Source organism: Schistocerca cancellata, chromosome 6 (assembly GCF_023864275.1).
Source record: "Schistocerca cancellata isolate TAMUIC-IGC-003103 chromosome 6, iqSchCanc2.1, whole genome shotgun sequence".
In the NCBI taxonomy this organism is placed as follows: domain Eukaryota; kingdom Metazoa; phylum Arthropoda; class Insecta; order Orthoptera; family Acrididae; genus Schistocerca; species Schistocerca cancellata.
Window position 1 is genome coordinate 484,917,726 of NC_064631.1, and position 16,849 is coordinate 484,934,574.

The 16,849-nt window shown below is 40.6% G+C and overlaps 1 protein-coding gene across 1 annotated transcript in view; it reads left to right on the forward strand.

The window, feature by feature from the left end:
* Window positions 1–11,381: 11,381 nt before the first annotated feature.
* The window catches only part of LOC126088606 (LIM domain-containing protein jub), a 200,796-nt gene continuing 195,328 nt past the window's right edge, over window positions 11,382–16,849 (forward strand). The window contains exons 1-2 of the mRNA XM_049906822.1: window positions 11,382–13,464; window positions 13,594–13,684. Of these exons, the coding sequence (XP_049762779.1) occupies window positions 11,677–13,464; window positions 13,594–13,684 (1,879 nt within the window). The 5' untranslated portion in view covers window positions 11,382–11,676. The remainder of the gene's footprint in view (window positions 13,465–13,593; window positions 13,685–16,849) is intronic.

Here is a 16,849-nt window from a genome sequence, read left to right on the forward strand (position 1 = left end):
CACCCGGCCTCCCGCATGCCCACTATACGCCCTCTCTCAAAGTCCGTCAACTGCACATACGGTTCACGCCCACGCTGTCGCGGCATGCTACCAGTGTTAAAGACTGCGATGGAGCTCCGTATGCCACGGCAAACTGGCTGACATTGACGGCGGCGGTGCACAAATGCTGCGCAGCTAGCGCCATTCGACGGCCAACACCGCGGTTCCTGGTGTGTCCGCTGTGCCGTGCGTGTGATCATTGCTTGTACAGCCCTCTCGCAGTGTCCGGAGCAAGTATGGTGGGTCTGACACACCGGTGTCAATGTGTTCTTTTTTCCATTTCCAGGAGTGTATATAAAACTTTTACCTTCACTTCTTGGAATAAAACTTGCACAATGGCATCGCAAACACGAAGAATAATGTTGCATATGGCGCTTTTTGATGTTCTATGCAGATACATTAACGTCGAAACGATAGTCGGCACCTCCAAAACTCAAACAGCTGCCAAAGAGCCTGGTACTACGCATGCGCTAATCGTCAAAATAAGCGGCAGGCGACAAGACGACAGGAAATGATAGTACTGCGCATGCGCGAGTTCAAATGTCTCTCATACATGTCGCGTATATGGCCAAAAAGCGATATACAAAATGCATACGCGACATGTATGAGCTCGAGGGTCCGCATACAAGTTCCGTGAATTTTTGTATGAGGTGATGTATCGCGACATGTCAAATTGATATGTCGCTCATACATGTCGCGATACATGTATCCCAGTGTAAACGTACCTTAACACTGTTTTTGCTGGGCATTAAAGGTTCACAATATTGCTCTTCCCAGTGCATCGTACGTTGTGGGAGGTGAAGAACGAAAAATTGTAATTTCAATGGTGTTTGGCAGCATCCAGGTCGATATGTCTGAGGCACTGGCAATGCCGAAGGAGAGAAGGATATCGAAAACCTAGAATTCGCCCAGCAGATTCCATTATCCTATCAGTGTCATTGGGCCGACTTTCTAGATTGGAAGGAATTAAATACTTTGCTGAATATATAATGTACAGTGGAACCTCACTTAACAAGCACCTCCTATAAGGCGAAATTCGCATAAATTGTAAAAAAATTGCAAAAAATTGTAAAAATAAGACTCGTTTAAATAGCGATATTTCGCATAACGAGTGACGACGATTTAGTGTGACGTCACCAGCCGTCCCGCAAGGCTAGGAAAACGTTCAACAATATGAACACCTTCGATTGTTCACAGTGGCTTATGAACATTGTCTTAAATAAATACTGCAGTCTGGGTTTAGCGATCTTTCTGCTACCACCTTAGTGCAGCTTGTGATGATACATTTTTCTAAATCTGCGTTCACACAGTGTTTTTTTGAGTGCAAATTTTAATAACCTTCGTAGAAATGTCCCTGAAGATAAAGCCGCAAGAGAAAGAAAACGATCTTAGAAATGAAACGTAAAACTGAAAAACAAGAACGTCACACTGCTCTTCTGTGCCAGTGCAAATGGCGATTTGAAAACTAAACCGCTGCTTGTTTAGCACTCAGAGACTCCACGTGCCTTTACGACGTCTAAATTCTAGAAGACCAGAATAAATGTCGTATGAAGGTCCAACAACAAGGCTTGGGTGACATGTGATCTTTTTTGTGATTGGATCAATGAAGTGTTTGGTCCTTTGGTGAAAAAATATTTACTTGAGATGAATCTGCCAGTCCATGTCTTGCTTGTTACGGATAACGCTTCTGCCCATTCTCCAGGCCTACAAGACCACCTCCTCGAATGATTTCATTTCATCGAAATCCAATTTCTGCCTCTCAACACTACTCTGTCACTCCAACCTATGGACCAGCAGATTATTTCTAACTTTAAGAAGCTCTACACTAAAGCACTCTTCGAGCATTGCTTTGGGGTGAACTGAAGCTACCAATCTCACTCTCAGAGAGTTTTAGAAATACCAGTTCAACATCACTGCCTGCATGAAGGTGATGAAAAGGCTTGGGAAGGGGTTACCAAGAGAACTCACTTCCGCTTAGAACAAGCTTTGGCCAGAGTGTGTCGTCGAATGTGACTCTGAGGCATTTGAGCCAGTACCTGTGGAGCCTGTAGTCAACGAGATTGTGTCTTTGGCCAAGGGCATGGAACTAGAAGTGGATAACAATTATATCGATGAGCTGGTGGAAGATCACAGCCTAGAAATGACCATCAAAGAGCTTATGGAGTTGCAGTGTGTTTCACAGCAGGAAGTTGTGGAGAGGGGTTCAGAGGAGGAGGAGGAGGAGGAAGAGGAGGCAGTAACAGTAAAACAGCAATCTTCTGATGCAATAAGAGAAATGCTGAAAGCAATGGAATTGGTCATCGTACATTGAAAATCATCACCCCAATAAAGTAGTGGCCAATGCACTACAAATTTTTTTGATGATAATGCTGTGTCACATTTTTGCCAAGTGCTGAAGCGTCAGCAGTAGCAAATGACTATAGATAGCTTCATACTAAAAAAGAATTAGTTGTGTATTGTGAATAATAAAGTATACAGTACTGAATGTATGATTTTCTTTAAATAAATGGCATGAATAACATAAAACATTTATTACTTTTTCTGCATGGAATGTATTATCATATTTTACATTATTTTATATGGGATGAATGGTTTCGCTAACGAGTGTTTCGTACTATGAGTAAGATTCTGGAACGAATTATGCTCGCTTTGCGAAGTTCTACAGTACTAGTGCAGACAGTATGACAGATCACAGACCATACCTACTGTAGACTAACTAGCAGCTGCTGGTGATATGTAATTAGATGGATGGACATAGTTTATCGCAGGAGTTTGCTTCTTTTCTGAGAATAGTAAGGGTTAAGAGTCAACAATGAGCTGTGACTCTGCCCAGAACTGGATGCCGGATCTCTGCCTGTGTAGTTATCTGATATTACCCAACTGGAACTGCAGCATACTTTTTGGTATACAATAACTACTTTATTCATATTACTTATCATAAACACAAGCACTCTTTTGTGTTAACAAAGCAGAACTCTCCTCCCAAGACAATTCACTTCCCTGTCTCTTTGCATGGGAAGATCTTGTTTTTTCCATACGTTTATCCTAATTAGTTCGATTATCTTTAAATTTTAATATTATTATTGTTACTGTAATTGCTACATAGCTGCCCCCTGACAGTGCAGAGCACTAGGGCAGTGGAATGGGTGATATAATATCGAACATGTAGCGTTTTCATCACACATTGTAAGAAAGGTTAGTGGAACAATAAAACATGAAATGCATGAAGGCCCATCAAAACAATTATATATACAAGTTCAACTATTCTGCAGTCCAATTAATATGAGATGAAAGATAGACACTGTATATTATATAATTGTTACACACTTCACTGACAAGTTAAAGTTTGACAGTACTGGCAACAGAATCAGTCCATTAGTTGTGGCAAAGCCAGCGACATCATCTAGATGATTGTTCCCCTAAGAATCTGTATCCTCTGCCTGAATAATGTCGAAATAATTATACAATAAATACATAAATATAAGTTAACTACACCTTATTTAAAAACTTCATCTTGAAGAGTAGAAGGAAATATATATGTGTAAGAGAAAATAAAGGAACAAGAATGATAGCTATTATAATATGCTTTAAAATGTCTCTTCGCTATTTTGATAACAAAAATTTGAGGAATAAATTGACAACATATGCACTGGTAATTGGTGCACAATTTTGCCCTGTGAATAATAATTCTTCAACCCATTTGATGAAATAGTCCTCCAAGTGGGCCGGTGGTCTGCGCTAGTGCCCATAGCATGACTGTTGCATCAGGGGTTGTAGTGGTAAGCATGTAGTCTAGGGCAGTCAGCTGCTATGGTGTATAGTGTGAATCATCTAACTCCTGTAAGGCAGTCGTGGCTGATGAATCTTGCTCATGTCTCCACCTTGCAGTATTCAATCGATATACTGAAACTGTTGATGATGTTCTGTAAATCATAGTGTTTCAGCTCTTTAAGTGCAAACATCGTGGAGAAACGTGAGATTGGGGGTGGGAGGGGTTGGGGAGGAATGTGACGTTCGGCAATATGATGTTGAACACATTGTACTAATTCTGGCAGGTCGATGGAATCTGGTAAGGCTGCTGGTTTGACGAATTCTGCCAGTATGTTTAGCGCTTGTCCATACAGAATTTCCATCAAATATGGCTTGCAGGTCCTCCTTGAAAGCAGATCTCATGCCCACTATCACCTGAGGAAAATATCCATGCTGCTTTCCCCCTATGACAGTAACAGAGCTTTTAATGTGTGGTGCCACTACATCCATTGCTTTAGTGATGGTAGGTAGTGATTCTAAAACATTTCACTCCACATATTTTACAAAGGTTCAAAAACAGGGACAACTCAGAGTGTATCTGTGGTCTGCTGTGGTAGCTGTGGGGCATCCAAAATGTGCAGTCCACATCTCTACAAGTGCTTTTTCTGCTGATTCTGCTGTGAGTCAGGCCTATTCTGACACTCTGTGAGTATCTGATAAGATATGTCTAACCCCCCCCCCCTCCCCCACGAAAAAGGAAGAGGTTCAATAAAATGCAGATGTACATGCAGTAATCGGCCAACTGAGATGTTGAACGTGTGTAAAACTGGGCTCAAGTGACATCCTATTCTTCTCCTTTGACATTCCACACATGTCAGTGTCCAAAGTTTGCAATCATTTTTTATATCTGGCTACAAAAACGCTCTATCACCATCCTGATTGAGCCAGTTTGTGCATATTCTTGAAGATGGTTTTTCTGTATACTTTGGGTACAAATAGTCTGATGTGTCCCTGTAATATGTCAAATCACATGTTGTTTACTGTACCATTCATCTTCTAATGTTCTGCTTTTAGACTCCTTGTATTGTTTTTTTTAACAATGTTGAAGTTCCTTATCATTCTCTTGTACTGCTGCAAGGCAACCTGATGGAGAATTGATTCTGAAAAAGCAGTTGGCAGCAATATTATCCACCCCTTTAATGTGTACTACATCCATGGAGAATTAGCTGATGAAATTCAAGTTCCTAAAGTGTCGAGGTGAACAACCTTTACCGTGAGTCTTGATTACCTCCACCAGGGGACGATGATCTGTAAATATTTAAAACTCTGCCCTTTAATGTGTGCCTTAAAGCGTCGATTACACTCATAAACTACTGTCAAATGTGAACAATTTGAGTTGTGCTGTAATTAATATTTTTGAAAAGTATCTCAATGGATATTGTTTTCCCACTGTTATCTTGTGCAATACAGCACGAATCATCACATCACTCACATCAGGTATCAGAGATAATGAGGCACTTTCTACTGTGTTCACTAGTGTAACAACCAGTTCTGAGCTGAGTTAAATCTTATCAAATACTTGCTGCATGTCGTTTGTCCATTTACGCACATGTTTCCCCTGATTATCTATTCCCATCAGTGTATCAGTCACTGGGGATTTGCAATTGCACTGCAAGTGGCAGATATCTACAATAAAACTTGATTGTGTACAGAATTCAGCGCAGTTCCTGAAAGATTGTAGGTCTAGGCATGGATTGTTTCAATTTGTTCAGCTGTGGGTTTAATTTCGGTACTGCTTACAGAATGATCTAAGAAGATTACTTCATTTTCCCTAATTCAGCACTTCTCTTCATTGACTATAATTCCATGTTTCTGAAGAGTTTAAAAAAATATTAGGTGTCTACTGAGCTTTTCAGCAGTGTTTGAGAAAACCTGTATATCTTCCAACTGGCAAAAAGAGAACGAAAAATCCTCTTAGTATTTAGTCGACAAAACGCTGCTATATCTGAGCAGTATTTTTTAACACATAACACATGTCCACAAATTCAAATAGCTTGAAGAGGGTGATGATCGTCATTTTTGGTATGCCGTCTGAAGCCATTGGTAGTTAGTAGTAGGGCTTCTTGGAGTCTATCACACTAAACATGTTCGCACCTGCCAGAGCATGTGAAAAATACTGTCACTTTGGAATAGGATATCTGTCTGGTACAGTATGGGAGTTACACGATCGGTAATCTACATATAATCTAAAAGAAATGCCCTTCTTAGACACTAAGTGAATCGGCTGTGTTCATTAGCTGGCTGTAGGCTGTACTTCTCCTGTCTGCAAAAGCTCCTATACAATTTGTTTAGATGCTTGACGTCCTGCTTTTGTGTAGACTGGGGGGCCTTGCGACATGTGAATGTAACGCCTTGTCCCTCATCTGACTTCCCCAAACTGTACGTCGCTTTCCAATCGTGTGACTGAGTGTATCACAGTTATCCTTCACTCAACTAAAGCTATCTGCTCAGCATCTGTTGACTTGGTGTGTGGTATCATCTGTGGTTGAGGCAGCTGCTCCCATTGCTGCAGATCTTGACGATGCTTTATTTTATTCCATATTTCCGTATTTTCCAGACTTAATAACAATTTGTGTTGTACCACCTCCTGTAATTTGTTGTTAGTAGTTGCAATATCATGTTTCATATTACTTATCAGCCTCTTAATTTTTTCTTTTACTTTTCATCTGGGTATCAGATAGATTATATAATGGTAAGACAGAGATTTAGGAACCAGGTTTTAAATTGTAAGACATTTCCAGGGGCAGATGTGGACTCTGACCACAATCTATTGGTTATGAACTGTAGATTAAAACTGAAGAAACTGCAAAAAGGTGGGAACTTAAGGAGATGGGACCTGGATAAACTGAAAGAACCAGAGGTTGTACAGAGTTTCAGGGACAGCATAAGGGAACAAATGGCAGGAATGGGGGAAAGAAATACAGTAGAAGAAGAATGGGTAACTTTGAGGGATGAAGTAGTGAAGGCAGCAGAGGATCAAGTAGGTAAAAAGACGAGGGCTAGTAGAAAAACTTGGGTAACAGAAGAAATATTGAGTTTAATTGATGAAAGGAGAAAATATAAAAATGCAGTAAATGAAGCAGGCAATAAGGAATACTAACGTCTCAAAAATGAGATCGACAGGAAGTGCAAAATGGCTAAGCAGGGATGGCTAGAGGACAAATGTAAGGATGTAGAGGCTTAAATGTAAGGATGTAGAGGCATATATCACTAGGGGTAAGATAGATACTGCCTACAGGAAAATTAGAGAGACCTTTGGAGAAATGAGAACCACTTGTATGAATATCAAGAGCTCAGATGGAAACCCAGATCTAAGCAAAGAAGCGAAAGCAGATAGGTCGAAGGAGTATATAGAGGGTCTATACAAGGTCGATGTACTTGAGGACAATGTTATGGAAATGGAAGAGGATGTAGATGAAGATGAAATGGGAGATATGATACTGCGTGAAGAGTTCGACAGAGCACTGAAAGACCTGAGGCGAAACAAGGCCCCGGGAGTAGACAACATTCCATTAGAACTACTGACGGCCTTGGGAGAGCCAGTCCTGACAAAACTCTACCATCTGGTGAGCAAGATGTATGAGACAGGCGAAATACCCTCAGACTTCAAGAAGAATATAATAATCCCAATCCCAAAGAAAGCAGGTGTTGACAGATGTGAAAATTACCGAACTATCAGTTTAATAAGTCATGGCTGCAAAATACTAACGCGAATTCTTTACAGACGAATGGAAAAATTAGCAGAAGCGGACCTTGGGGAAGATCAGTTTGGATTCCGTAGAAATATTGGAACACGTGAGGCAATACTGACCCTACGGCTTATCTTAGAAGCTAGATTAAGGAAAGGCAAACCTACGTTTCTAGCATTTGTAGACTTAGAGAAAGCTTTTGACAATGTTGACTGGAATACTCTCTTTCAAATTCTGAAGGTGGCAGGGGTAAAATATAGGGAGCGAAAGGCTATTTACAATTTGTACAGAAAGCAGATGGCATTTACAACAGTCAAGGGGCATGAAAGGGAAGCAGTGGTTGGGAAGGGAGTGAGACAGGGTTGTAGCCTCTCCCCGATGTTATTCAATCTGTATATTGAGCAAGCAGTGAAGGAAACAAAAGAAAAATTCGAAGTAGGTATTAAAATCCATGAAGAAGAAATAAAAACTTTGAGGTTCGTCCATGACGTTGTAATTCTGTCAGAGATAGCTAAGGACTTGGAAGAGCAGTTGAACGGAATGGATGGTGTCTTGGAGGGAGGATATAAGATGAACATCAACAAAAGCAAAACGAGGATAATGGAATGTAGACGAATTAAGTCGGGTGATGCTGAGGGAATTAGATTAGCAAACGAGACACTTAAAGTAGTAAAGGAGTTCTGCTATTTGGGGATCAAAATAACTGATGATGGTCGAAGTAGAGAGGATATAAAATGTAGACTAGCAATGGCAAGGAAAGCGTTTCTGAAGAAGAGAAATTTGTTAACATCGAGTATTGATTTAAGTGGTAGGAAGTCGTTTCTGAAAGTATTTGTATGGAGTGTAGCCATGTATAGAAGTGAAACATGGGCGATAAATAGTTTAGACAAGAAGAGAATAGAAGCTTTCGAAATGTGGTGCTACAGAAGAATGCTGAAGATTAGATGGGTAGATCACATAACTAATGAGGAGGTGTTGAATAGGATTGGGGAGAAGAGGAGCTTGTGGCACAACTTGACTAGAAGAAGGGATCGGTTGGTAGGACATGTTCTGAGGCATCAAGGGATCACCAATTTAGTATCGGAGGGCAGTGTGGAGGGAGACCAAGAGATGAATATACCAAGCAGATTCAAAAGGATGTAGGTTGCAGTAGGTACTGGGAGATGAAGAAGCTTGCGCAGGCTAGAGTAGCATGGAGAGCTGCATCAAACCAGTCTCGGGACTGAAGACCACAACAATTGCGATCGTATCCCTATAGCGTCTGTGTCCTTTGTTATCTGCTCTGTTGTCCCATAACAGTACATCTAATCACTGCCATACAATAGTCTAGTGAAAGTTTGTGATGGCGAAGAAAATCCATCCCCAATGTCGGCACTGTCATATCCCCTACCACAAACTCCCAGCTGAAGTTGCGGTGAAGACTGAAACCTACTGTCAGGGGTCTTATTCCACAGTGATGAATAGGTTCACAATTAATAGCACATAGAAAAGTCTTTGTTAATTTGCTGCCTAGACGAGATTGCTCTCACAGTATGGTGCTAACTGCCAAGCCAGTGTCTACCAGGAACTGGTAGCCTGACACCCGATTCCACATGAAAAGATTGGGTCTGTAAGCTGATAGAACATAATATTGTTCGGAATCTTCACCTTGTAGCCTGCTCGCATCTTGCCCTGCCTTACATCGTCCAGCACCCATATTGTAGGCTGTTGTTGGTGATATTTGAAACTGTAAGGTGAAATACATTTGCGCGCCTTCTGCCAAAATTCTCATAACACCAACATAGTTCTCAAAAAGGTAAGTCGACAGTGCATGATATTTTGTTGTGATCCATTTATTAGACCAACAACCTCAGGGCAATGTGCTTCAGTCGGGAGGGATCGGTTGTTTCTGCGATAGCTTGATCAACTGTCGTTCCACGTTGTCACTATGGGTGCCATGAGCATTCGGTCTCGCACGACTGGCTTTGGGTGGGTTCGTAAGTGTTCGTATTTCACGAGGGCCTCACCCTTCTTGAGTTATTGCAGTAGAAAGATGATTGACTGCGTAGCATGAGGAATATATCTGATTCTCGAATCTGGCTTGGTACATTACTGTATGGATTCTACTGGCCAGCTTCACCTCTAAAGGTTCCTGCACTCTTGAAAAAAACGTGGCCTGTCGTGAAGATGGAAGTTCGAGTATCCATACTCCACAAGGTGACACCTGAAAAGATGTCGGATCCTACAGCTCATCTACGGCTCTTCCATATCCGAGAAGGGATTCTGTTGCTGATTTCTTCGTCATACAAGACCTGGAGTATTTGTCGTTCTAGTGTCTTCGACAAACGTAGCAGTAACCCTTTTTTGTTGTATCAGTCTTGTTTGATGTAAGTGGAAAGCCAATGATATCACTAATGAGGTGAGAACATTCAGTTCAGCACCGCAATGAACTTTTGTGTATCGTCTATCATTCTTTAACTTTGTAGAATTATGTGGTTGCTGTGCTGGGGTGCTGTTAATTCTGAAGAGAATCTGATCACAGTGCCTTGTCGCTAATCACTTTAAATGGCATCATTCTGCCAGATTTAGACTACGAAGTTTCCTGGCACACTCACGACATGATAGTACACCCAGTGCACAGGTCGTGGGGCTGTGCAGCTGTTTCTGGTGATTAGTAAAATCGAAGCACACATCATGCGGCTCCAACGGTTAAGCAGTGTGGTCTGAGGCGAGTGGAAACGTTAAGTTATGATGTGGCGGGTAAATCCGGTGGGACTTTTCCAACAAACTGACTTATCGCAGAAGTGTCCCAAATGTGAGATTTTGTAGAATATTTAACGGTCCGTGGCACCATTTAACGTGTTGTGTCCATATTATATGAGAATTGATAGAATGATAATGATGTACAGTTCGGCATTTGAGTCTTTTGCCATTGCGGGCAAATGTTCAGTGTTGTACATCACGCTATTCGTACACCTGTCTGCTGTCTTAGGATCATAACTGTAGTTTTCAGCTATTAGCGAATCGGAACTAATGACGGCACACAACAATTACTTTATTTATATTACTTATCAGAAGCACAAGATACTTTCTCACTCTTTCGTGTTAACAAAGGTGATACAACTTCTCTTCTTTCAAGACAGTCCACTTCCCAGTCACTTTATACAGGAAATTTTCGTTTGTTTCCACATATCGATCCTAATCTGTTCGATTATCTTTGATTTTAAATATTTTGGTTATTGTTGCTGCTACGCCTGCTCTTGAGTGACATTACTTTTGTTGCAGTTTATCCTTAACAGTCACAGCAGTAAATGAATTTGTACACGTTATTTAGTTGTATAACTTTTCATAGGAGTGGTTGAATCATGCTTCTTGTATCCCATTGTAATTAGGCGTGATTTTCACGCTCAATTAGTATTTACGCAAGCAATGACATAATAATTTTTGTTCTTTTGCCGGAGATGCCATTTGCAGTGTTTCCCTGAGAGCAGGCTTTCTTTCAGGTAGTTTTCGGTAACGTTGATTCCAGTCAGAACCGAATAAATTTTTATCAGTTGACAGTATCCAGACGAGAACTCATGAACAACGCAGCATCAATCTGAGGCTACTACGTACCGAGTACCTGCGGCAACGAAAATTACGAACTGTCATCTTTAGTGATGTAATGTCTAATATATTTTCACTATTGTATAGTAATTTAGAATGAATTTCTTCGTTGGCTTCCAGTTCAGAGAAAAATCGCGGCAAAGCACAACAGTTGAAAAATTTAAATCGTTGTAATAAATCGTTATGCGAAGTTGGAGAATATCTGTGGTCATGCGCTATCATATCGTTGAAAGATAATGGACCTAGCTTATCTTAGGTTTTGTAGTTGATGGTTTGGGCAGGTGGTTGTGTGTTTGTTTGTGATAAGTTCTTTTTTTTTTTTCGAACAGTAGTGTTGTGGTTAAAGTGATTGCTCTGTATAACGGCGGCCTGCAGTATTAATGTTTTGACTGACCCATTACTCAGCGGTCAATGTCATTGAGCGTTTGAAAACAATAGAAAAATGAATAAAGCTATGTGTTCAGCAGAAGTCAAATGGCAATTTGTATCGTAGTCGTGTGATGACAGTATATAAATATTTTTTGTGCGAAATTTCGTGAAATATAAAAGCAGAATGGATGCGAATTTGAGCAAATTGAATCACTTGCGCATCAGTGACAATACGATTAGCGCCCCTCAAGAAATTGACAGAAGCACTCATAGGGTTGTGGCATCTGAGTCTGGTTATGGACGTATTGTGCCAAAGTCGGTCGACAGTCAAGGGAAGTCCCTGTCTAGTTCGGCAATGTGTGGTGTTGGTGTTTCTGGAACGCCTGCCGGCTATGAAGTGATGACATCGGGATCAAGATCTCTTCCTTCTAGTTCTGTGGCGTCGCCAATCAAGAGTGCTGGACGTCACCATGATGCTGGTAAACAACGTTCTGTCGGTGCCATAGAAAGTTTTGTTGTTGAAGGCTCTGGGAATACAAATGTTAAGGCACAGCCAACAGACTATAAAATATATGAAAGAGGCAACATCATTGCAGCATCAAAATTTGCAACTCCAAAACAGGTTGAGACAATAGCCTCACTCTCAGGTACCAAGACAGAAAATTCGGCTCCCATGCGAACTCCCCAGATTACTGATAATACTCCATCTGATTCTTGCAAGTATTATACAACTAATAAATTGACTAATAGCCCAACCCATAGTCATAGTGGTTCTAGTAAGGATTCACAACAGTCAAACAGCCCTCGCAGTAGCATGGTATGCCCTGGACAAGGATTTGCTAATGTGTCCACACCTTTGTATGAAAATTTGGAATACTACACTTCTGGCCGGAATGTGCCAGCAGGACCTTATTACCATCAGATGTCTCCACACGTAGGAAGTTCTCATTCCAGTTTTGGCTCTCAGGACTCGAAGCATTCCAGCCCAAGGGCTAGTATAGCGGAAGGTGTTTTACAGTATGAATCAAATTACCGAAAAGCCCAACCCCAGGTTCCAACTGGTGGTAGGTATGCATCTCTTTCTGGGGTGTCAAATAAGGAGTATCCTCCCTATGAAGCACCCCCAGTTTATGAGAATATCCAAGACCTCGGTCTGTCAAACGCACCCTCATTAAGTAAATCTGCTTTAAATTATGAACCAGCAAAGCCGGGGCCTCAAGTGGCAGTTTCTGCAGATCAGAGATTGCATGGAAACCCTTCAACAAAACATTCCTTGAACTTTGTTCCTCCTATGACAGTTGCAAGGCCAGGAGCAACTAGTCCAGCAACATCACAACCCGTTTCACCTAGAACGAACAATCTCCCTCCACCACCACCATACCCTGGTAGTGCAGCATCCAATGTGGGTGGTGCCATGACCTTAAATTCTCCAGCAGGTCAATCGCAACCATCAGGTAATGCCAATGTTCCACCTTATTCCAGCAATTCATCAGAGGGTTCTCATAACAATCGTGCCAATATTCCTTCTCGAAACTATGGAAGTAATGCTGCTAATGCTCCACTATCTTCAGGCGAAGCAATTCGTACTATGTCACCAAACACAACATATGTCCCTGCAACATCAAACATTCCATTAGGTGTTCCATCAGCATTGAAATCTAATTTGAAAAATCATACTGGAAATTCTTATTCTGCAACTAGCAAACCAAATGTAAATGGTAACGGTGATTATGTTGTAATGACTGGGAACAGTGGTCAGGTGGCACCGGTACAGCTTGCAACTAGTTATCAGAGGGGCACGTCATCTGGTGTTGCGAATGCAGTGTATGTCAGTATGGGACCCTCACCACCAGCTGAAGTTCAGTCTTCAGGCCCACAGAAGCAGCAGAGTAATTCACCAGCAACAAATAAAACAAAACCGCTGATGGGAAAGACACTTTTGCCTTACAGTGTCACACCACCACGACCAATGGTTAGTTATGTTTGTAAAGTGCAGGTGATTTTGTCTTGTAACTACTTTCGTTCAGGGAATGAGACATTTTATTAGATACAGTGATGGGAAGTATTTTGTTTGTGATTGCATACCATGGTTTTGTTAAAGGGTCCAACAGAAGCTGAGAAGAAAATTGAAGAGTTGACACGCCAGTTAGAGGAAGAGATGGAGAAACAAGAAGAAGAAGGGGAGTATTTTGGTAAGTATTAATGCAAAGAGTATTTTGTGCATCTAGAACAAGTAAGAGGTATTTCATCATAATGAACTGTAAAACTTTTTGTTACAAACTTTCTTTGTGTAATGGTGAATGGTCGAAAGATCATTCAGTTTTGGCAATCCCCCTATGACGATCTTGTTTTACTCAGTGTAAGTCTGTTCTTAGCAGACTTTTATGATAAACGTAAATATGATGGAAGTGATTAGCAGTGTAGATAACAGTTGTGTTACCTACCCTGGGTAACATGATTGCTTCTGGGTGCAGGGTTACACCGGCTCTGTATCAAATCTGCCCAGCAAATTAATGATGAGAGTCTGTGTGCTGGCCAGTTCCATCTCAGGCAAAAGTTGCACAAAAATTTAGAACACCTTATACTTGCGCACAGAATTTAGTCTACACACAGACAGGTTGGGGTACACTGCTTCTGCCCTTGGGGGTGAGTAGGAGACTTATGATCTTAGTTGCATGGGATCCTTAAACACTGAACCAGCTCAGCTGACATTTGTGCTGATGATATTGGAGTATTAACAGAAGGATGAGATGCCTGTTTATGATAGTTGCTGGTCAGGTTACCACTTCCCCACATATCATTTAACTAATGGAAAGATTTGTTTTGTGTGTAATACAATTGTCAGCATGTGATACATTTAAAAAAATACACTGCTCAGTATGCAGGGCGTAGTATTGAAAGCTATGGTCTGATGCAGTTTATACCAGTACTTTTCCAAGTATGCCTGTCAGCTTTGCAGTTGAAGACTGAAGAGCTGGGGAAATAACATTAGTGATGTGCTCTTGTATAACAAAATATTTTCTCTACTCTTAGCTAACACGATTACTGTAATTACATGGTCTGTGTGGAAATTATTCACTTGATGCTTATCAGGAAGGAAAAGATGTTTCCCCTTAAGAGCATGTATCTAGTATAAGACCAATGTTTTTGCATTATATACCTTGGTGGTAAAGACAATTTGCGTGCATTATCACTATAGTATGGAAGGGAGGATATGCTTGCTATTAAAACAGAGAAAGAGAGAGAGAGAGTGAGTGAGTGACTCTCTCTTGTGTGTCTGTGTTTATTGGGCAGCAGAGTAGTTGTAATCGTAGTTTATTTGGCCAGAGGTCTGATGTAGGATCTGTCACCTCAATATGGAGAAAACATAAGTCATACACACAGATATACACACATATTTAATGAGGCAAGGACAGGTAATAGATTGTGATGTGCTTGAGAGAACTATCCTGGCATTTGGTTGAAGTGATTTAGGAAAACATAAACTATGCTGGCTGAGCAGAGCATGAGCCTCAAGCCTCCCAAAACAGAGACTGTTATCTTAACAAATCCCCTAGCTCATTCAGTTAGACCTAACATACAAGTTTCTTAAATTTGTAAATGAGGTGGGTCAAAAGACACTACCCATTATAACCCAATGAAAACAACTTGTTTGTTTGTGATAATTATAAACACCAGAGTTCACTGTTAAATGTTTTTCAGATAATTACTGATAGAAACACCAGATTGCACTGCTATTAAATCAGATATCTGTGGCATTGTTCATCGTTGATTCTAATCTGTTGTGAAGGTGTTTCCTAATGAAAAAAAGAGGTATTTGTGGGCAAGTTATTAGATAATCAGGGCCAACAAAAATGCCATCCAGATCTCCTGACCTTACACCAATGGATTTCTTCTTTTATGATTATGTTATAAAGTGTATGCTACCCAAAATCACAAATTGAGGATTTGAAGGAAGCAATCTACAAACCTTTTTAAGTGTCCCGATTCCATCCATCTGCTTTGACCCACAATGTCATCAGTATGGTGGAAATGACTGTACTAAACATCTCCAATATAGTGGCTATGACATCACTACATACACACGGCAACAAACATGAAAATACCTGTAAATAAGAGAATAACATTTCCCTCCAAAAATACAATTAAACTAACGAGAAAACTGCGGGATATTGGGGGTTTTTAGGGTGAGGACAAGCTAAATATAAGCATGCACACACCATGATCCCAAAACACAACATGACGAACAAAAAGAGAGATAGAGAGAGAGAGAGAGAGAGAGAGAAAGAAAGAATTACAACTTTCTGCTACACCAACTAAATCTGCAGGAATGGGACTTCCATTGACCTATATAAGTCAACCACAGATGACAGTACCATAACACCAATACCTACAACTAAAACTACGAAAATTGGAATCTGACATTTTCCTTGACCTATCGATTCTAATAAAGTACTGTGTAAACAAATTGCTTAAGTGCCCCAGGTCATCTAAATAATCCTGTAGCTTCAATAAAGTGTTCAGCTATTTCAGAATTCCAGTTGTTTGTTTCGTATTAAGGTAGTTTACGATGGGGTAGGGACTCTTGGCCCACTCTGAATACTTGTAACAAGTTAGCTTAATGGCATGAAAATTAATTACTCTCCTTTCTTATTTTCCCTCCATACTTTCCCACAAATGTCTTTAAGGACGTGACCATGCTGTCACACTTCAGTTACATTTCCATTTCTTCACTTCGATCTGTTTGAAAACAGAGGCAACTTCGCCTCATTATGATCATAAAAATTGTGAGACATTAGTATTGTACAACAGCAATCCCATTTTTATTATTATTAATTCCTGTCTGAGTTCTCCTGGTAAATTTTAATTTTATAGTATGTATTAACTAAAAGAACAACAAAAACAATCAATTATTGATAAAAAAAAGTCTACTCACCAAGCAGCAGCAGAACACACATATAAAAAACTGTTGTGATTGGAAAGCTTTCGGAGCTCATGGCTCCTTCTTCAGGCAGAAAAGCTGAAGGGGAAGGACGTCAGGGGAGACTTACCATACAGGACAAGAAGATGGTAAGTCTCCCCTGATCTGCAGTTCTGGGTGACTTTCCCAAAATCTACCCCTTTTCCTAGACCTCTCCAGTCCTTTTCCTTCACCCTTCTTCCTTCCCCTTCAACCTTTCTGCCTGAAGGAGAAACCGCTGGCTCCAAAAGCTTGCCAATTACAACAATCTTATATGTATGTGTTCTGCCGCCATTGGTGAGTAGATTTTTTATCTATCCAATCAAGTAATTGTATTAACTAAGAGATATGCTTTAAGTGCCTTTTTAAGTAAATGTGTTTTAGATCTCTTGTGACT